General features: G+C 43.0%; 1 protein-coding gene across 1 annotated transcript in view; it reads right to left on the bottom strand.

Annotated features, from left to right (window-relative positions):
* LOC116971201 overlaps positions 1-22,889 on the bottom strand; it is a 149,311-nt gene that overhangs the window by 67,457 nt on the left and 58,965 nt on the right. The window contains exons 4-5 of the mRNA XM_033018169.1: positions 18,500-18,593; positions 16,388-16,528 (exon numbers count right to left, since the gene is read on the bottom strand). Of these exons, the coding sequence (XP_032874060.1) occupies positions 16,388-16,528; positions 18,500-18,593 (235 nt within the window). The remainder of the gene's footprint in view (positions 1-16,387; positions 16,529-18,499; positions 18,594-22,889) is intronic.

Genomic DNA, 22,889 nt, shown 5'->3' with positions numbered 1-22,889 from the left:
CTGGAGGAACTCTGCAGGTCAGGCAGCATCTGGGGAAGGAATAGACAGGTGGTGTGTCAAGTTGGGACACTTCTTCAATCTGAAAATCAGTTGTTCCAAAATCACCCGAAACGTCGGGTATTCATCCCCTCTCATGGGAAGAGAAAACAAATGCAATAAAAATGTGATTTTCATTTCTTTCACATTTGGAAAGAAATATGTTTCTACTGTTATCAGAAACCTATCGCTGAAACGTTGCTGGGCAGTAATCAGTTAGCTCGCTTTCACAATGATGTGTAAAAGTCGGGGAATGTTGAAGTTTGCACCAAATCTTTTTCCCTCCCTGAGCTTTGTAACGTTTTGATTTCTCTTTCATTTTACAATAACATCTTAAATGTTATCAATGCTTTAATCAGAACTGCATATGTGAACCATGTGGTAAACACGGTCTGAGTCGATTATTGTACAATTACATGCAAATTACTTCTGAGAAAAACAACAACCAGAATTTGATGGACTGTTGGATTCTCCAGGCATGCACTGTCAGCTATTCAGTAAATGGATAGACATTTAGTTGATTCTTTAAACTTTATTCTTTCTCACTTAAACTGATAATAGACTACTTGCAATGTTGGACATTCAGCATTTATAATTACATTTTTCTGCATGGAAAGAGATAACTTGCCAGCAGGCCCAGCCTGTGCCAACTCCGTGCCAGAGTTGTCTGCTCCAATCACAACTTCCTTCGTGTACCGGATCCTTGAATATATTTTTTTCTTCTCAAAGCACCGAAAAACAGAGTACAGTTAATGGACATCTAGAGTTCAGCTCGTCAGGGAAGTGAGGATAATCTCACAAACATGGTTCAAATAAAATTTCTGTCCTGTTACTTCCTCCGAGCATCAACTCTTTATGATGAATTGCAACTCCATTCCCATCAAAGACCCTTGGTGGGGAATACTAAGATTGGCTCTATCAGATGCTTGTGCAATTAATTTACTTTAGTGAATTAATGATAAGCTTAGTGATAAGGCTCGGAAACAGGCCCTTCAGCCCACTGAGTCCGCACCGACCCACGATCCCCGCACATCAACAGTATCCCATACACACTAGGGACAATTTACACTTAAACCGAGCCAATTAACCTACAAACCTGTACGTCTTTGGAGTGTGGGAGGAAACCGAAGCTCTAGCAAGAAACCCATGCGGTCACGGGGAGAACGTACAAACTCCGTACAGAACAGCACCCGTAGTCGTAATCGAACCCTGGTCTCCGGCGCTGCAAGCGCTGTAAGGCAGCAACTCTACCGTTGTGCCACCATGCCGCCCCTAAGAGTTTCTATTTCCAGGAGATGAGGATTCATGGGCACCATATCATCATCTCATTCCTTAAATGTTGTGGTTGATTTCACTTAAGTCTGGTGAAATTTGGGACCTTGTGGGTTGAATGGGGGTATGGTGGAGTTTTCATTACAAGTTATGGGAAGACTTGGATCTGCATTTGACTGCTTACTTACAAATTCATAGTGGGGTTTGAGGCATGGCTGGGCATGGCTGGTGCTAAACTTTGCTTCTGGTTTGCAGAAAAAAAGAAGGTTCCCGACCCAAACCCTCACCTATCCAGTCTGAAGAAAGGTCCCAACCTAAAACGTCACCTATCCATGTCTCCAGAGATGCTGCCTGACCTGCTGAGTTACCCAGCACTTAGTGTTTTTTGTTCAGGTGGAATAACTTTAATTGACGCAGGTGCAGGCAACAGAAGGATGAGGAACAACCTGTCCTCCAGAGTGTATTATGAATGTCCCTCCTTGTCTGCTCACTTCCAGCAGGACATCTAGATTTTGATCCAGGAATCTTTGTGCCCATCAGCTCATTCTTGAAAATCCCGTGTCTGTCAATGCATTTAAATTAATCATTGGAAGTAGCTGGGTGGAACGGATCAGGTTACTGTGTGAACCTTATTCCTTATCAGTGTTTGAGTATTAAACCTGCAGGCATATCTAACAGGCATCTTCCAATTATAGTTAACTGGAAGCAGGGTCAACATTGCAATCTATTAACAAACAGGATTTTCTTAAAACACTGCACTCTCCTAATGGCTATCTTTAGTTGGACATCAAATTCCTCCAAGCTTGAGCTTGCATAGAAACATAGAAAATAGGTGCAGGAGTAGGCCATTCAGCCTTTTGAGTCAGCACAGTCATTCAATATGATCATGGCTGACCATCCAAAATCAGTACCCCCTTCCTGCTTTTTCCCCATATCCCTTGATTCCGTTAGCCCTCTCTCTCTCTTGAAAACATCCAGTGAAATGGCCTCCGCAGCCTTCTGTGGCAGAAAGTTCCACAGATTCACAATTCTCTAGGTTAATTTTTTTTTCCTCATCTCAGTCCTAAATGGCCTACCACTTATTCTTAAACCGAGACCCCTGGTTCTGGACTCCCCCAACATCGGGAACAATTTTCCTGCATCTAGCCTTTCCAATCCCTTAAGAATTTTATATGTTTTTATAAGATTCCCTCTCATCATTCTAAATTCCAGTGTATATAAGCCCTGCAAATTCATTCTTTCATCATAGGTCAGTCCCGCCATCCCGGGAATTAATCTGGTGAACCTAGGCTGCCCTCCCTCAATAGCAAGAATGTCCTTCCTCAAATTAGGAGACCAAAACTGCACACAATACTTCAGGTGCGGTCTCACCAGGGCCATGTACAACTGCATTAAGACCTCCTTGCTCCTATATTCAAATCCTCTCGATATGAAGGCCAACATGAAGGCCATTTGCTTTCTTCACTGCTTGATGTACCTGCGCCTGGACCGATGGAACACCCGGTTGAGTTCTCAAAACCTGTACAGACCAACTGGCTGGAGTTTTTGCAGACTTATTCAACCTCTCAATACTGAGGTCTGAGGTTCCTACCTGCTTTAAGAGGGCATCAATAATACCAGTACCCAAGAAGAGTAAGGTGACATGCCTCAATGACTATCGACCAGTGACAATAACGGGAGTTCCGGGGCCGCTGGGGTCCGTAGGATGTAGAATGTATCCTCAATAAGGATTGTATCATAATTGTATAATAGTTTACTATGGATATATGTTTGTATTGTATTATGGTGGTGGGCTCTGGCTTGTTTTATTGTAGTGTAAATATTATTTTTTAATAATTGAATACATTTTTTTAAAGCCGGTTACCAAACTCACGGAACTGTGTCTCTGAGCATCCCTCTGCAATTGGATCCTCGACTTCCTCGTTCACAGACCACAGTCTGTTCGAATTGGCAAAAATACTTCTTCCTCATTAACAATCAGTACGGGAGCACCTCAAGGCTGTGTGCTCAGCCTCCTGCTCTACTCACTCTATACTCATGACTGTGTAGCCGGACACAGTGCGAACTCCATCTTCAAGTTCGCTGATGACACCACTGTTGTTGGACGAATTACTGAAGGTGGTGAGTCAGAGTATAGAAGTGAGATCGACCGATTGACCAAATAGCACCAGCACAACAACCTGGCTCTCAATATCAGTAAAACCAATGAACTGGTCGTGGACTTTGGAAGAGGAAAGATGAGGACCCACAATCCTGTTTATAATCATGGGACGATGGTGGAGAGAGTCAAAAACTTCAAATTCCTGGGCGTGCATATTTCCAAAGATCTTTCCTGGACCCAGCACGCTGATGCAATTATAAATAAAGCACATCAACGCCTCTACTTCCTGAGAAGATTACGGAGATTCAGAATGTCAAAGAGGATTCTCTTGAACTTCTACAGGTGTACAGTAGAGAGCATATTGACTGGTTGCATCACAGCCTGGTTCGACAACTTGAATGCCCAGGAGCGAAGAAGACTGCAAAAAGTTGTGAACACTGCCCAGTCCATCACCGGCTCTGACCTTCACACCGTCGAAGGGATTTATTGGAGTCGCTGCCTCAAAAAGGCAGCCAGCGTCATCAGAGACCCACACCATCCTGGCCACACACTCATTTCACCCCGTTCTTCCCAACACCCCTGACACATGTACTAATCAAGAATTAGTAATAAAAATATCCACTGACTTGGCCTCCACAGCCGTCTGTGACAAAGAATTCCTTAGATTCACTACCCTCTGACTAAAGAAATTCCTCCTCATCTCCTTCCTAAAAGAACATCCTTTAAATCTCTAGTCCTGGTCTATGATCCAACAGCTAGTAATGTTACATTGATCTCTGACTGAAATAACTTATCATGCTGCAGAGCACAGCCAACTGCAACATTGCCCGAGTCAGAAAGTGATGTGAGCGATGTCACCAAATTCCACACAAAATATATAGTACCTCATCAATGGCTGAAAAGGTGGAGGGTTAAAAGACATGAACTGCAAAAATAATAGGACCCATTGTATTTGTGTACAGCTCAGAAAAGCCTGTCAGCAGTGGTGTTGGTCGTTCTTATGTCGTTCAGTAATGGCGCCACGCTTGACCACCCACACCCATCGCACTTGCTTCTGAGGAATGTTAACGCAGGTCATTGTATTCGTTGCATTTTAACAGGTCGACTTCCAATAGTGAATCTCTATTGTAAGTGCTCGAATTAATACACAGCTCAGTTGCAATAAATCACAAAGCACAATGAAAAAGTCGGCAAAAATTCAAAACTTGTTACCTTCACTGCTTTGGTATGGCATGGTATTTTGCCCATTCAAAATCAAAGAATATATTCTGCAATAACTCTGTCCAGTAGAGACTGATTTATTTAAAATTTAAAAAAGTTAACTCCTAATCTGCTTGTTTCATTCTTGGGTCAGTTCTGTTTAATGCTTTATTTAAAATAAAATTGGCAAGCCAGCTGCACGGGTGGGCCAGTGGCATTGTAGAATGTTGATGCTTGGAGGTTCAATGAAGTTAATGTGATTGAATGAGGCCTGGTTAAATTATTTTGTTGGAAATGGCCATTGCCTGATTATTGTGTGGCACCTTTTTTTTACTTGCCATATATCTGCCCAGGATAACTGTTGTCCAGGTCTTGCTGCATATGAACATGGACTACTTTTTTTATCGAGGAATTGTGAATGGGACTAATTATAGTTCAATCATCAGAGGACATTCACACTACTGACCTTGTGGAGGGTAAATAGTAATTGATAGAAACACTAATGATGGCTGTCTTGCCGAACCTTGGGTGTGACGTTATGAGACTGGGATGACCTACTTCCAAAATACATATATAATTTCCTTCGTGTTAGTGATGAGTAACCATAGAATCTTGATGCCCACTGACCTCAGGGATCATTGCAGCCACACTCAATCAAGCATTGCCCTGATGTCTATGGCATCTTTGGTTTGGAGTTCAGCTCCTTTAAAAGCTATGAAGATACCTTCAAACCTAGAAATGAAACTTGCTGAAATGATACAGAAGGGTAAATTCCACAATACATGTAGTTCGCTTTAAGTCGTAGACATTAATGACAAGACGTTTTGGGGTGGCACAGAGGAGTAGCGGTAGACGTGCTGCCTTACAGCGCAAGAGATCCGCATCCAATCCTGACTATGGGCGCTGTCTGCAGAGAGTTTGTACGCTCTCTCTGTGACCACATGGGTTTTCTCTGGGTGCTCCGGTTTCCTCCCACACTCCAAAGACATATAGTAGGTATGTTGTAAAACTTACCTTCAGCGGCGCTGCAGTTCTGCCACTGCCCGTGTGCGCGACTTTGGTGCCTTTGAGAGGGGGGCGGGTTTGAAATGCAATTTTTCTGCAGCCTGTTCAAATCGATCTCTGTCAGGCTGTTTAGTTGCTAAAGAAAAATCGCTTCGACTGCCGTTTTATTAAGTTTATTAAAATTAGCGCTGGATAATTTAATTGATGGAGTAAAATTAAAATCATCTTCAAAGGCCTTCAACGTCGACAACGGGATGGATCTCACGTAGGGGACAAGGCAGGGTATGCCGTTTATTTTTTCATATAAACTTGCTTCTTGGGATGCCTTTAATCAAAATTTCACATTGTCATTATGTAAATATACGAACCGGCAGTATTTTTCCTGCCGATATGGGGTTTAAATTCACAGCAACCGCAACGTTCCAAACCAGCGCGTTCCACAAAATCCCACTCGCAAGATGATTTAAATGCCCGTTCATTTACAGAAATTAAACACTAAATTCCATCCATTTGGCCTATAAATTCATGACAATGAGATTTAAAAATCATGTTATATGGTGAATTCTTGTGTGAATGTTATTTGGACACTTAGGCTTTTTAAAAATGTTAACCTTTTCTTAAGAAATGGATAGATGTTTAGATCTAGTAATTGAATTTTGTAATTAGCTACAATTGGGTAACTAACTAATTATATGCTTTAATTTCAGGTCATCCAAGTAAGATTGTTTTATATTTGTTTCAGAATGCTTCAATCTATAATAACTGAAAATTTCATTCAGTTCTCTTAATTTTTAAGAAATGTATGGGCTCTTGATTGTCCACGATCACAGCTTTTGTGTTAAGTCAATGGAAAAGCAATAGGGAACAAGATGCTAATTTCCGAGTATGAAAATGGCCATATCTTATTTAATACTGAAGATATGAAAGTGAATTAGGTGTCAAATTAAACTTCTTTTTATGCTTTATCTGATGGGATAAATTGCAGACTTGATTTTTTAAATCTCAAAATTTTGTAACATTGCTACATACAGGTTTGTAGATTAATTGGCTTTGGTAAAAATTGTAAATTGGCCTAGTGTGTAGAATAGTGTTACGGTACTGAGTCGAACAGCTTGTTTCCACACTGTATCTCTAAAGTCTAACGTCTAAAACATTGGTTAATGATGCTTAAACATAAGATGGACCGTCACTTCAGACTCTATATTCTCTAGTTTGTGCATTCCCATTTTTTCTTATTCACTTTAAAATGATATGGCAAAGTACAAACTTTATTACTTCAAATGGCTCCCATCATTATTAATAAAGACAACGGGAAAGTGTCATAAAGCAGCCAAATGTTCTGTGCATGGCTAGATCTCACAAGAGCCAAATGTGGTAAATCAATAAAAGATGGTATATTTGAAGCACAGATGGTGCCATAAATTTACATGAGGATTCAAAGTGAACCCACAGATACATCTGTAGTTGCAGATGCCCAGAGACAAATTGCTCAGGGAACTTGAGTGATTTGTACACAGAGGAGGCGGCAATTCCGTGACACGAGGTTTATCCACGAGATTTATGCACAAAACCTCGTGTTTCCACTTCATTTTCTTGGAAAATTCACTGAGAGTAATACAACCATTAGGATACAGAACAAATTGCCATTCGGTGCTCAAGCATGGGGTTTAGAAATGTGAATCAGTCTGAAGGGAAACTCCAAAACTCTCTGGGGAGGGATTCTAGCTTCCTTGGTAGTTGTTGCACCCTGCACAACAGATCAATGGTACAGTTCTTGCTGCATTCAAAACCCTAACTATTCACAGTGTAAACATTCTTCAAGGGCAATTAATCTGCGAGCTTCTTCTTTTTCTTCGTCTTCTTGCGAATGAAACATAAATAAACCAAAGGAATAGTTCAATCTCAAGCTGGGTGTTGAGCAGCTATCAATGGCATTTGTTGTCAGAATAACAGTAAGTTCTCATGACGTTACGTTTTACGATCTTTTATGTCAATGAGGAGACAGGTAAGTCCTTTAAGTTGTATTGCTAATAAAACTTTAGGCTGACGTTCGGATATAAAATGATTTGCATTTGGTGAGAAAGAGAGAGGAAGAAGTATTGTCCATTTTTCAGGTGCTCCCTTTGCATTGGGACAATGTACACCAATTCAGCTCACAAAATCCTGTATCCAGACTGGCAGTACAATTTCAGTAGGATAGAGGGAGCTGTGATAAGTCCCATGCAAATGCATATGGTCTGTTTGAACTCGATATATTAAATAGGATTCCTGCATAGCTGCAGACAGTGAGGTTTAAATATGAGTAAAAGCTTATCACTTCAAGGATCCATGATCTCCAGATGTGTGTGCATTCCCATTTCTTCTTTTATGCTTGAAACAACATGGTTAAATACAACATTATTATTTAACTGGCTCCCAACACTTTCAATAAGGACAACAGGAAAATGTCATTACGTAGAGAGAGGCAGTGGCCAACTTGAGAAGGAGAAGGAGAAGGTTGAGAAGGAGTTTCTTCCCAGAGGCCATTCGGACTGTAAACTCCTATCTCACCAGGGACTAATTTTACTGAACCACTCTACTGCTTTTTTTTAAAATTGCTGTTTTTCCCTTTTTCCTTCTGCCCACAATATTTAATATGGAAAAGAATATGTGATTCTGTTCCATTCTGTTTGTAGTTTGTTTGGTTGTTTGTTTGTTTGTCTTTTTGCACAAAGTCCGCGAGCATTGCCACTTTTCATTTCACTGCACATCTCGTATGTGTATGTGACGAATAAACTTGACTTGACTTGTACATGGCAAAATTCCATAAAAGGGAAATGAGATAAATCACAGATTGGTTATAGCGCAGATGGAGGCCATTCGGCCCATCAAGCCCACAGCAGCTTAACGTAACAGCAATCTAAACAGTTCCATTATCATGCTCTGTTCCCATGGTATTATCATTTTTAATTTTTTATTAGTTTTACAGCTTGTATTAAAACACTTTTCAACTATTATAACATGTAATATATGAAGTATTTATGTGGCACACAGTCAAAATACATTGGGTCACGGTTTCAGAATGACTAGTTGGGGAAAGGGCAAGAAGAACTGTGTTTTTCCAAATGTTACTTAAATGGGAGGACACAATTAATTCCACAAGCAGGCAGCTGTACACAACGTGTGCTAGTTCTGAAAATGTCTCGATATATTCAGCTGACCCCAGAATAGTATCCTAAAGTGTGACTTTTAATTTTAATTTTGATTCTAAAATTTCTATCTAAAAGTTAATGGAGAAAGGACACATGGGTGTTTAAATTATCGATAGTTGTACTGTAGGGACTGCAAGCTTGGATAAAGAAATGATTTGCTGCGAGACTGGGGGACCTGGTGCCTATATGTCGTCTATTCCTTCAGAGTGATGAAAGAAGATCAGATGGAAACACTGGCCACTTCATGTCCAAATGAGCATCAAGCCTGTCCTTTGCAAGTTTAATAATACGCCCATTAACTTGAAGAAATCTCATGCTAAAGCTGAGTGCACCAACTGAAGCAGAGCCCTGTATTTCCCCAACCTGCCCCGAACATTGTGCTTTTGTAATCTTTTAGACCGTAGCAAAGTCTTCTCGCTGACATACAGGAGCAGACGAGGGAGTTTTTTTTTTAAGTGAAGACAATTGGCATTTCATAAAACCTGTTATTTACAGGTTCTTTCAACTCCGTCAAACAATTTTCTGATGTCTTAATGCAGCCTTCTATCAGCCTTGTATGGGGACCTCATCATCACTAATAACAGGGCCTGGCCTCTACTTTGATCTCCACTTGGCTGGCTTTGGAAACAGTAACTTCACAAAATTCTCAAGGCAATTGTTTTCTGGAGTTTGAAGAGCCATTTGTTTGAATTGGTAAAATTAGGCAGTAATTATTCAGCCTTTAATGCAATGACAGTGTCATCATTGAATCAGTATCTTTCCATTCCAATTCTACCACTTTTAAAAACTATTTGTTGCCGTCATTTATGCTCCAGCTTTCCTCACACCCTCAAGCCAGTATGTGTTCCTAAGATAACAGGCTTGCAACACTTTTTGCCTTTTCATCTCTATCCCTTGTTCAACCATCTGCCAATCAATACACCCCCTCACCTGTATCCACCATAAGGTCATAAGGGATAGGAATAGAATTAGGCCATTCGGCCCATCAAGTCTACTACACCATTCAATCATGGCTGATCTATCTCTCCCTCCTAACCCCATTTTCCTGCTTTCTCCCCATAACCTCTGAAACCCGAGCTAATCAAGATTCTATCTATCTCTGCCTTAAAAATATCCACTGACTTGGCCTCCACAGCTTTCTGTGGCAGAATTTCACAGATTCACCACCCTTTGACTAAATAAATTTCTCCTCATCTCCTTCCTAAACGAACGTCCTTTAATTCTGGAATTCTATCACCCTCAAGGCAATGTCCTGCTCACACCTCTCTTCAGGCTTTCTCCTCCCCCCCCCCCCCCCTCCCACTACAATCAGTCTGAAGAAGGGTCCTGACTCGAAACATCACCTATCCATGATCTCCAAGGATGTCGCCTAACCCGCTGCGTTACTCCAGCACTGTGTCTTTTATTGTATAAATCTGCATCTGCAGTTCCTTGTATTTCCATTAGTTTTAAGATTATTTTGGATAGGGAGAAGAGTGGATCTTGCAGGGAGGTACAATATTAGAGTAAGACATATTACGATGTTATTAGGCAGGAGCTCGGGAGGGTAGACTGGGAGCAGTTACTTGGTAAATCCACATCTGACATGTGGGAGTCATTAATGACCAATTGATTAAAGTTCAGGACCAGCAAGTTCCAGTAATAAGGAAAGGTAAGGATGGCAAAGTAATGGAACCTTGAATGACCAAACAGGTTGTAAATCAAACAATGCTCTTTTAAAGATAGATACAAAGTGCTGGAGTAACTCAGCATCTCTGGAGAAAAGGGATTGGTGACATTTCGGGTCAGGATCCTTCTTCGGACTGAACCGCAGTTATTTTAGCACTTTGTGTCTATCTTTTGTCTAAACCAGCATCTGCAGTTCTTTGTTTCTACAATGCTCTTTTAAACCACCCCACTGCTTCTCCACACTACTTCACCTCTTGACTGGAACTCTCTTAAGTAAGATCAATCCATTCCTCTGTTGTTCAAGTGTAGGTTCCAGGAAGAACACATTAGTCAACCACAAACTTGACGGTCTCTTTAAACTTGCTCATATTTATTTTATAGTTCTTTATAATTGACACCTACTAATGCTGTCTTCTTCAAGATAATTCACTCGACATTTGGGATTCACTTTACCACAGACACACTTGAAGGTATTTGTTGTTATATCCCAAGCATGTTGAAGAAAATATCTAAATGCGATAATGCAACAGATCATAGAGAGCTGTAGAGTCATGGAGTCATACAGCATGAAATGATCTTTGGCCCAACTTGCCCACACCACCAACCTACATGCCCTATTTACACTAGTCCCACCTGCCTGAGTTATCCCTCTAATCCCTCTAAACCTATCCATGTACCTGTCTAATTGTTTTTTAAATGTTGTGATCGTATGTGCTTCAGCTACCTCCATCAGCCTCTGCTTCAGCTACCTCCTTATTAAACCCTTTGTGTAATAAAGATGCCCCTCAGATTCCTATTAAATCTTTCCACCCTCACCTTAAACGTATTGGTATTCTCATAGACCTATGGGACTCCACAGAAATATAGGCACACATTTCTGGCATATTTCTCTCCTTTAAAATGTGCAGATGGAAATGGAGAAGAAATGTGCCTAAGTTTTGATGTCACCAAACCCAGATAACCTCTGCGAACCAAAGGCAAATAGGAACATCTGCTCCAGAGCCTTCCACCGTAGTTGGAAATCTGGTGTTTATTCTTGCAGTCACTTCTTCACTAGCAAAAATAATCAGTCAGGCAGGTCATAAATACACTGCAATTGACCAATGACCTGTATGTTTATTGTTTATGAGCCTCATCCATCCCATTACCCCTGCGGACTGACTTTTATAATTAGTAATTAAATGCTGATATAATCACAGATTTATAAAAATTATTTCACAAGAAATTTATACTCACTTCAGTGAAAAGTAAAGTTAAAAAGTTTCAACTTTGGAATCAAATGGGTGGCAACTACATCCTAAATGACACTATATCGGTAAATACTTGTGGCAGGGCAGATCCATGCAGAATGTTATGCTTGTAAGTTTTAATGCACCACAGAGAACATTTCTGTCTCCTTCATACCTTCATTTAACTCTAAATCCCAGAGAGATAAATTACTTTCAAATTGACATTAAATGAAAATTTCCCCAAAAGTTCCTTTGAGTGATGATAATGCGGCTTTTACACGGGGCGACTTGACGCAAGAGTTAACCAGAGTTCAACATCGTGGGAACCTCGTGCGATAACAGTGCGGCATTCGTGGACCACCGTGGACCACCGTAGCGCTAACGGCAGGTCATCGTGTAACTTGGTCACTCGGGAGAAAATTCAAGAAAATTGGAATTTCTCCAAGAGTGACTTGTACACTTGTGGTTGAGTATTGCAACATTATATGAACGTAGTGGCCAGTGCGATATCCGTGCGATATCCGTAATAACTCTTGCGGGTACCGTGGGAACTCCTGCGAACGGTGAACCCGGAAGCTGGACAGAGGGGACAGAAGGTGATTACATATTATCTTCAGTGGGATTGAATTTAAAAAATAAATAAAAATAAAGATTTACATCCGCATATGGACATCAACTTATTCATGAGTTATGTTAATGAGATTCAAGAAAATAACTATAATCTTTAAAAGGGACTTTAAAAGGGACTTTACTGAAAGGTTACGCATTTTTATGGTCCGTGAGATATTTTTCACATGTACTTCTTTGAGAGATACAGGTCGGAGTCCTCGGGTCCAGGGGTCCGGAATGCTACCAATCAATGTTGTGCAGAGACCCGTGTAAGGAGTGAACTGCACATGCTGGTTTAAACCGAAGACAGACACAAAAAGCTGGAGTAACTCAGCGAGTCAAGCAGCATCTCTGGAGAAAAAAAGCTGATGTTTCGGGACGAGACACATCTTCAGACTCAATTCCGATCAGGATGTCTGAAGAAGGGCTCCGATTCGAATCGTCACCTATTCTTTTTCTCCAGAGATGATGCCTGACCCGCTGACTTACTCCAGCTTTTTATGCTTTTCTTCCCAGATCTGACTTACCTGCTGAGTTACACCAACATTTTGTGTCCTTCTGTGCATATTAACCAGCATTAACCAGCGTCTGCAGTTCCTTTAGACATTACATAACTTCAGATTTTAGAGATATAGCGCGTGGGAACTCCTGCGAACGGTAAACCCGGAAGCTGGACAGAGGGGACAGAGGGTGACTAAAAAAGGTGGTCTCAAAAGGACACATGGGAACATGTGTCCTTCGAGGACGTCCCACCTAATTGTCATTGTTGGATAATCTTTTTAACAGGAACAATTGCAGAGATGGCTCCCAGAAAATCTCAAAGGAAGGGGGTAAAGCGGGTCAGAGATGTTTTTGCCATGCAGGAGAATGAGGAGGAGACGCAGCAAGAGAGACAGGTGGAGAGGCAACAGGAGATGCCACAGATAACACTGCCTGTGGGCTCCTTGGAGCAGGGAGAGGGTGAGCAAGGTTCGGCAGCCTGGCCAGCTGTTCGACCTTTAGACTTTCGCTTACCGCCGACACCTCCAGCCCTCCTTCTCATGGCCGATCATCGGTTCATGAGTTGGATGGGGTGCCGAATATTCTCCGGTGCCCGGGCCAAAACTCCTCAGCTGGCCCACCGGCTCGGTCAACGAATTGCCGTCGGCAAATTTGTCCCTTATTTTGACCCTTTGACCCTTATTTAGGAGTGAGAAAGTTGTCAACCCTAGTTGGCGTGGGCAAGTTGGGCCGAAGGGCTTGCTTCCGTGCCCAATTACTTCATGACTTTGCACAAATATGGTTAGAATTCTCAATTAATGCAGATAACTGTCTTGCTCTTCCGACCCCTGTGCATGCCTGGCACGCTTGCCAGATGTGGGCTTGGCGTGCAAGCGGCTGAGCAAATAGGGACCCATCTAGCAAGCCAGAAGGAGCTCAGAGGGTGGGTGATCCACCGAAAGGGTCACGTGGGGAGAAGGGGGGGGCGGTTGATTGACAGCGGAGGCGACCATTCGCAGGCAGGCGGCGACGACGTCACAAAGGGAGGGGTCGGGGAGGGAGCGGGCGGGCCAATGGGAGCGGGCGAGGTGGGCGGGACCATGCCCCCTTTGTTACTGTAGCGAGGGAGGAGCCGTGGGCGCGGGGGCAGCAGCAGCAGCGGCGCCGCGGCAACAACAACAACAACAACAACAGCAGCAGCAGCAGCAGCGGCAGCAGCGGCAGGAGATGCCTCTGGTTGCACTGCTTGTGCTGCTGCGCCCTGCTCTTCCTCCTTGTGACTCTGCAGGTCAGGCACTTTCTTGCTGCTCTGTCCCATTTGGAGACAGAGGCCCTATTGCCACCTCCCTACCCCCCTAGTCTGATCGGAGCAGATCACGGTGCAGGGATGGATCATCTGCGAGGCAGCAGTAAACACCCTCTCTGTAAAAGGTCATGTCCTTCCTTCACATCGTTTTTGCATTCACGTCCACGTTTTTAATGCAAGCTCCGAGTAAACTTGCACATTCCTGCCAATGGGTCTCTCTGCCCATATACTGCCAATGAACTTGCATTTACGTGGCGCCTTTCACCACCTTGGAAGATCATAAAGTGCAATTCGGCCAGTAAGTTAGGTTTGAAGCATTACAAATCAAAGCAAGTACTGGAATCACAGCATCTGTGGTTACTACTGGATAGATTAATAAAGGCACTCCCGTTATAAAAGTAAAACGAATTCACGAATTGAAAAGTTGACTGGTAAATGTGTGCACATGTAAGATTTTTATATGCATATGTGCAAGCTTCATCTTTATGAATAGCGCCTGGGATAAACCATAGTTTAGACATTTAAATGATCGCCATACAAAAGTTATTAATTTATAAAAACTATTTTCCTCCATTTAAGTTTCCCATTCATTTAAAATCCAGTTGCAAACATTTTGATGGCTACGTTGCAATTTACTTTCTTGCCATAATACAGAAGACATTTGAGCCGATTCAACCAAGGGAGGATATATATAGTGTGTGAAAAAAAAAGTTACATCATTTGTGTCACGTGTAGTTCACGATGTTCATTCAAGATTTAACGCGACAGCTCGGGAAACGGCCAAGTCACTCGCACGAATAACATAAATGCCGAGTACCGTGGGAACTCTTTATCTACTGCCGTTATATCGTGCGAGACTCGTGCTGGACCACGACCTCTTCACTCTGGTGACATCTTGCGTCAACTCGCCCCGTGAAAAGGCCCTTTAAGAGTCATATAATCCTACAGCACAAGACCTTTGGCCCAGATCATCCATGTCGGCCAAGATGCCCCATCTAAGCTAGTCCCATTTGCCTGCAGTTGGTCCATATCCCTCTAAACCTTTGTACCAGTTTGTTCCATATACTCACCATACTCTGTGTGAAGAGCTGCCCCTCAGGTTCCAATTAAATCTTTCTCCTCTCACCTTAAACCTATGCCCTCTAGTTCTTAATTTCCCTGCCCTGAGAAAAAAGACTGTACATCCATCCTATCTATTCCTCTCACGACTATAGACACCTTTGTAAGACAACCCCTCACCCTCCTGCACTCCAAGGAATAAAGTCCTGGCCTGCTCAATCTGCCGCCATAGCTCAGGCCCTCATGAACTGGCAACATCCTCGTACATCTTCTCTGCACCCTTTCCAGCTTGATAGCATCTTTCCTATGGCAGGGTAACCAAAACTTGGCACAATACTCCTCACAATGTCTAGTGCCACTGTAACATCCTGTACAGTTGCCTGACTGGTGAAGGCCTGTGTGCCAAATGCCTTCTTCGCCACTCTATCTATCTACCTGCGATGCCACCTTCAGGGAAATCTTTATTTGTACTCTGAGATTCATCAGCTCTACAACATCCTGCAGGGTCTCACCATCCACTGACTTCCTCAAAATGTAACGCCTGACACTGAACTGAATTAAACTCCATTAGCCATTCTTCAGGCCACTTGATCAAGCAGACCATGACCCCACTGTAATTCTTGACTATCTTTATTCTGGGTGTAATATATTGGTGGAAAAAAATGCAGGGTTTGACCAGGATAGAACAATTATAATTGTATCCAGAGCTAGCGACAGCCAATATTTCCAACAAAAAAAAAAGAATTACAAACAGCACAAACAATAATCATCATGTGTTTCTCTTGCTCCTTGCTCCTCTTGGCCTGCGAGCAAGCGCCAAGAGCAAGGTGGGCCGTCAGAGAGCGAGGGGAGCGTCAGAGAGTGAGGTAAGCTGTTGAAGAGTGAGGAGGCCATCTGAGAGTGAGGAGGTCTTCGGAAAGTGAAGAGGGTCCTCAGAGAGTGAGAGGATCATCGTAGAGTGAGGAAGACCATCAGAGAGTGAGGAGGGCCACCGAGAACGAAGGGGAACTCAGCCGGGTGATGCTGAGAATAATGGGAGCGGGGCTGGGGTGCTGCTGCCAGGTGCGGTGACAGGCAGTAGATAGGACTGTTCGATCAACTCTTTGTAAGCGCCAAAACGTGCCGAGGTGAGGTCTGCGGCATGATTTTACCGGGTTGTATGCAAAACAAAGCCTTTCACTGTACCTAGGCACATGTGACAATAAAGTATCATGGAATTCTCGATGCGTACCTGGAAGATGGTTTATTTCCGTCTCACAGTTGTTTTGTTTCTCATTGATTTCCTTGGACAAATTGTGGGTGGGCACTGAAGCTTGATCATGGTCATTCTTGTCATTATTCACCTTCGTATCGCCTTTGTTGTTTTCTTGGTCTGTAACCATAGAACATAGAACAGTACAGCGCAACAACATGCCTGCTGCCCATCAAGTCTGCGCCAAGACCATCACTTATTTACTTGCACATAACCCATATTGCCCCTGTCCCACTTAGGAAACCTGAACGGAAACCTCTGGAGACTTTGCACCCCACCCAAGGTTTCCGTGCGGTTCCCGGAGGTTTTTGTCAGTCTCCCTAATGGTCGAAAGTGGTTTCCGAATGTTTTGAAATAATCGCCAGAACATAGAAGAAGCAGAAACCACTTTTGACCATTAGTAAGACCCTGAAGTTTTGGTTCCTGTGTTCTCGAACTTGCTGTTTTTTGTCTGTTCTAAAAAGAGCCTGTTCTACAATAACAAGCCATAGTCAAGGTGCCGACTCCACTGCCTGCCTCTGTTTTGTATCTGCACGATTTTAATAACAAATGCCTGTTGGAGTTTCAATGCTTGAATGCTTTCTCATTGAGTAGTCTCCTACATATGTCTAGAATTCCACAAATATATCACTCTGCCTCCTGTTTTCTAAACATTTGCTGTACTCTCAAAGTTTAGAAATTCTTAAAGCTGCCACAAAGCCTGCAGCAGTTTTATCTGAATACTGCTGCTGGCTATTAAATTGTATTGCTGCATTGGAGTGGGGCCTTAATGGCCTGTCCCACTTTGGGCCGTCATTTACGCGACAGGCCGGTAGTGACTGACGCGCGACGGTCGCGCTCATCATCATGCGTCCGCACAGCCGTCTGGAGCGCGTGACGTCATTTGAAGATGGACACAAAATGCAGGAGTAACTCAGCGGGACCGGCAGCATCTCTGGAGAGAAGGAATGGGTGATGGTTTGGGTCGAGACTCTTCTTCAGTCTGAAAAGAAGGGTCTCGACCCGAAACGTCACCCATTCCTTCTCTCCAGAGATGCTGCCGGTCCCGCTGAGTTACTCCAGCATTTTGTGTCTATCTTCAGTTTTCTTGGCCCCGCTCTGGGAGTAGGCGTGGGGGCAGATCCGGATCCGCAACGGCCGTGAGCCCCAGGTCAAGCTCGGCGATCGTTTGCCTGCTTCTGCTGCTGTTGGAGGTGAGACGTTGCGTTGCGCCATGGTCTTGGGCCTGTCCCACTTTACGTGACAGGCCAGTGGCGCGCGAAGATTTAGTTCAGGACGAAGTCCACATTCCTCCACGCCACTCCACACTCCTCCACACCACTACATGCGCCCGTCCCGCGCTACCCACGCGCTACCCACACGCTAGCAGGCCGCGTAAATGGCGTGTGAATGACAGCCAAGTGGGACAAGCCCTTTACTCCTGCCAACATGTTTTTATCACAGCACAATGCCAAGGTGGTAGAGTTGCTGCCTTTCAGTGCCAGCAACCCGGGTTCGATCTTGACTACTGGTGCAGTCTGTACGGAGTTTGTACATTCTCCCTGTGAACGTGTTGGTTTTCGCCAGGTGCTCCGGTTTCCTCCCACACTCCACAGACGTCCAGGTTTGTGGGGTAATTGGCTTCGGTAAAATTGTAAATTGTCCTGTGTGTGTGAAGGACAGTACTAGTGTGCGGAGATCGCTGGTCGGCGCGGACTCGGTGAGCTGAAGAGCCTGTATCTCCAAACTAAACTAAATTAAACTAAACTAAACTGTATGTTGAGGTTTAGTGGTAATATTGAGCTGACAAGATAGGTCTATGAATATCTAACCAAATCCTTTCTGTTTCCTTCTCCATGTTCTCATTGAACCTGTGCAGGTAGACATGTGCTGAGAGAACGTTCAGTCAGTTGGTAGTTTCTTTCATATCCTTCCCTCCCATGGATCTGGACACGGCAGGTTGCCATCATCAGAAAATCCCCAAAGGAATTTACTAGCATATTTCAAAGTATGTTTTAAACTACCTGATGTGATATCTAAAAAATGGAAGGCCTATGCTAGAAATAAACTTTTGAAAGAGAGGTAAACATTGTATAATTGTATATACTATACCTGGTTTAAGTTCAAAGCCTCCTGAAAGCATTGGACTACTCAAGGGGATGTTAACATCCTCAGCAGTTTTGTAGGAGAGGTCAAAGGAAGATCTCTGAAAGAGATCAGAAGAACACACAACCATTATTCATGATGGTACACTTATCCAGTTCACCACCAACCAGAATAAGACACAGCCTTTGTCAAACACTGAAATAGCGGAGAAGTTTGGATGTCTGAATAAATACACACTTTGGTTGTTGTGTCTAACTCGTTTTATTTTAATAATCACCAGGATATTTTTGTCAAGGTGTAACAAATGCAACAAGTCTAATTATTAAAATTTGCTGAATCTTATCTATCATGAGCAAAACAAATCCATATCCATGTATTATTCATAGTTCAGAACCACCATTGAAATTTAATATTGCATTTCTGTAAATGGGCAATATATTATGTTTTGGAGGTGTGTCATGAAAATTTATCAGGTACAATTCAGATGATAATGCACATTTCGTACCTAAATCAATATTTTAAAGACCTATCCAATTCATACATTTTCCCAGAATTTTATTGTTCTCAAGTACTTACCCATCTCTCTTTTGAATTAATATTGCTTTTGAAGCCAAACAATTTTAGATAATACGTTCCAACACATCTTTGTATAATGAAATTTTTTTTTGCTGGACCTCGCTGGTTACCAACCTTGCATTCTTTTGTAAACGATTCTCCTTATTTACCCTGGGATAATCCTTCATGATATTAAACACCTCTGTCAAACCTCTCCTTAACCTTCTCTTCTCCAAAGGAAAACATCCCCAATCTCTCAACTAACTGAAGTCTTGCAATCCCTGCACCAAGTTTGCAAATCTCCGCCCACGTGACTTCACCCCTTCTGGTGCCTTGGCACTCCATGTATGTAAGTCATTTCTCAAAGGCCTTGTCAATCATCCTAAAGCATAGTGATCAGAATTGACTGCAATATTATACTTGTAAGTCCAGGTTTCTATAAATGTTCAGGATATTTTCCTACATGTTGTACATGTTACAATTAATATAGCCAGAGATTCCATATGTTTATTCACTAGCACTCCCAACTCATCCCATCACAAATAAAGACATATACATAACCTTCAGATACCACTGCTTCATTTTCCCACACACCAAGCCTCTAGCTTTTTATTGTCCCCACCAAAATCAATCAACGCTGTGTGTAAAATGTCATCTGCCATGCACCTGTCAATTGCAACAATCTGCCTATGTCTTGTTCATTCCATTGCCAGACACAAAGCTATGTTTCATCTCACATGGAAGCTTTGAAAGCATTATCAATAAATGTAATTTATAATAAATGTCTTCAACTGGCATCGCTGGGGAACAGTGCTTCAATATACTCACCAATCAGAAAAGCATAATTTAATCTCAATTCTCTGCATTCTGTCTCTCAGATAATTTCAGATTCATGCACCCGCTACACTGGTTACAAATTTACCAATGTCTTGAAATTGTAAAACAAATACACACAGTGCTGGAGTAACTCAGCAGGTCAGGCAGCACCTCTGGAGAACATGGACATGTGTCGTTCCAAGTCAGGACCCATCTGCATATTTTATAAATGATGCTTTATTTATAAATCTATTATTCTGATAGGTGCAAGCTCAAAGGGTCAAATGGCCTCCTCCTGCACCTATCATCTGAGTATGTAAAATTGTGAGAGGCAGTCAGAATCAGTTATCAAAGGAAGAAAGATCTAAACGTTATTCCCTTATCATGCATCTATACACTGTAAATTGATTCATTGTAATCATGTATTGTCTTTCTGCTGACTGGTTAGCACGCAACAAAAAGCTTTTCACTGTACACATGAAAATGAACTAAACTGAACTGAAATATAAAGTCAAAGACTAGAGGCCATGAGTTTAAGGAGGGAGAGGCAAAATTTGCAGTTTTCTTTTGTTTTCCACTTTAAAAACCTGTCTGAAGAAGGGTCTCGACCCAAAATGCCACCCATTCCTTCTCTCCAGAGATGCTGCCTGTCCCGCTGAGTTACTCCAGCTTTTTGTGTCTATCTTCGGTGTAAACCAGCAACTGCAGTTCCTTCCTACATATAACATGCCAGAGTTTGTCCCTACTCACCTCTCTTCCAGATTCCCCCCCCCCCTCCCTGCAATAAGGGTCCCAACCTGAAACATTGCCTATCCATGCTTGACCTGCTAAGTTATTCCAGCACTTTGTGTTTTAGTCATCCCGGCATCTGCAGTTCCTTGTGTCTCACTATTGTTTGGTACTGTCTGTGAGCTCTTCCTCTGATGTCCACAGACTGCAGTCCCCATAACACATGACACCTGTAGTAATCAAGAATCTATCTATATCTGCCTCAAAAAATATTCATTGACTTGGCCTCCACTGCCTTCTGTGGCAAAGAATTCCACAAATCCACCACTGTCTGACTAAGGAAATTCCTTCTCATCTCCCTCCTAAAGGAACGTCCTTTAATCTAAGGCTGTGACCTCAAGTCCTAGACTTCCCCACGTGTGGAAACGTTGTCTCCACATCCACTCTATCCAAGCCTGGGATCCAGCTTTTCGATCCATGCTTAGACCAACAGGGTGATGAGGTCAGGAGCTGAGTGATCCTGACAAAATTCTACTGAGTATTGGTGATCAAGCCACATGGGAGTAGGTGCTACTCCCTAGCACTATCACACTGCTCTGTTGCAGACCAAGAGTGGACTGATTCTGCAGTAATTATCTGCATTGGATTTATCCTGCTTTTTTGTGAACGGGGCATAGAGTCATAGAGTGATACACCGCGGAAACAGACCCTTCGGCCCAACTTGCCCACACCGGCCAACAATGTCCCAGCTACACCAGTCCCACTTGCCTGCGTTTTGTCCATATCCTTCCAAACCTGTTCTATCCATGTACATGTCTACCTGTTTCTTAAATGTTGGGATAGTCCCAGCCTCAACTACCTCCTCTGGCAGCTCGTTCCACACACCCACCACCCTTTGTGTGAAAATGTTACCCCTCAGATTCCAATTAAATCTTTTCTCCTTCACCTTAAACCTATGTCCTTCTGTCCTCTATTCTCCGCCTCTGGGCAAGAGACTCTGTGCATATCTGGACAATTTCCGACGATGTTGCTGTTGTCACAGTTGAAGCTATACTGGAACGGATTGGCCAGAAACACAGTTCTTCAGAACCACAGTGGGATAGGGACAGCACAGAGGCACACCTAGTGGAGCCACTGCCTCACGGCATCAGAGACCCGGTTTTAATCCCCAGGTGCTATCTGTGTGGAGTATGCATGTTCTTTCTCCCGGTGACGTTGTGGGTTTGCACCCAGCGTTCCAGTTTCCACCCACATCCCATAGACATGTGGATTAGTAAGCTAACTGGGTGCTGTAAATTGCCCCAAGTGTGGGAGTGGGAGAATCTGGGGAAACTGATGGGGATGTACAGAGGAAAAATAATGAGATTTATGTAGGATTAGTTAAATGAGGGGTTGGTGAATGGTACAGACCTACCTGCTGGGCTGAAGGGCCTGTTAGCGTGCTGTATTTCTCTATGGTGTTCGTTCCCATATTATGTTACGGGGATAGACGCAAAATGCTGGAGTAACTCAGCGGGACAGGCAGCATCTCTGGAGAGAAGGAATGGGTGGCATTTCGGGTGGAGACCTTTCTTCAGATTGGGATTGAGTTTGAGGATTGACAGTTAAATACTGGGTGTGAATTCAGGGAATGGTGTTATATTGTGTGTGGAGTGAGTTTTGAGGCTGCCATAATATTGTGGAAGGGTACATTATGATCAGGAAGCCCCCATTGAATTAGAATTGACATTTAGTGGACAAGCTGAAACCGCAGTTACTGGAAATGGCCACGTGGTGTCGCCTGTGAGCTGACCTGAGCTGGTACAAACTTTACCAGATATTGAATGTTTGAAGATTTCTCTCTTTTGGTCTAACAGGCATTTACATTTGGATAACTGCTACCCTGGTCTACAATAGACACAAAATGCTGGAGTACCTCAGGAAGAAGGAATGGGTGAAGTTTTGAGTCGAGAAGAAGGGTCTCGCCCCGAAACGTCATCCATTCTTTCGCTCCAGAGATGCTGCTTGTCCCGCTGAGTTACTCCAGCATTTTGTGTCTATCTTTGGTTTAAACCAGCATCTGTAGTTCCTTCCTACCCTGGTCTACCCTATGAGCAGCCATGATCATATTGAATGATGGTGCAGGCTCGAAGGGCTGAATGGCCAACGCCTGCACCTATGTTTCTATGTTTCTATGTCTACAAGTCCAATTCACATTTAGTCTGATTTTCCTAGGCACATCAACTGCAGTTCCCTACTCCCTGAATTCTGCAAAAGGATGCAGCACAGAAATAAATCTACGCTGGGAACTTCTTCA

This window comes from Amblyraja radiata, chromosome 1, assembly GCF_010909765.2.
Source record: "Amblyraja radiata isolate CabotCenter1 chromosome 1, sAmbRad1.1.pri, whole genome shotgun sequence".
Lineage (NCBI taxonomy): Eukaryota > Metazoa > Chordata > Chondrichthyes > Rajiformes > Rajidae > Amblyraja > Amblyraja radiata.
Note: the sequence above shows the minus strand (reverse complement) of the source record. Positions and strands in the feature narration are given on the sequence as shown.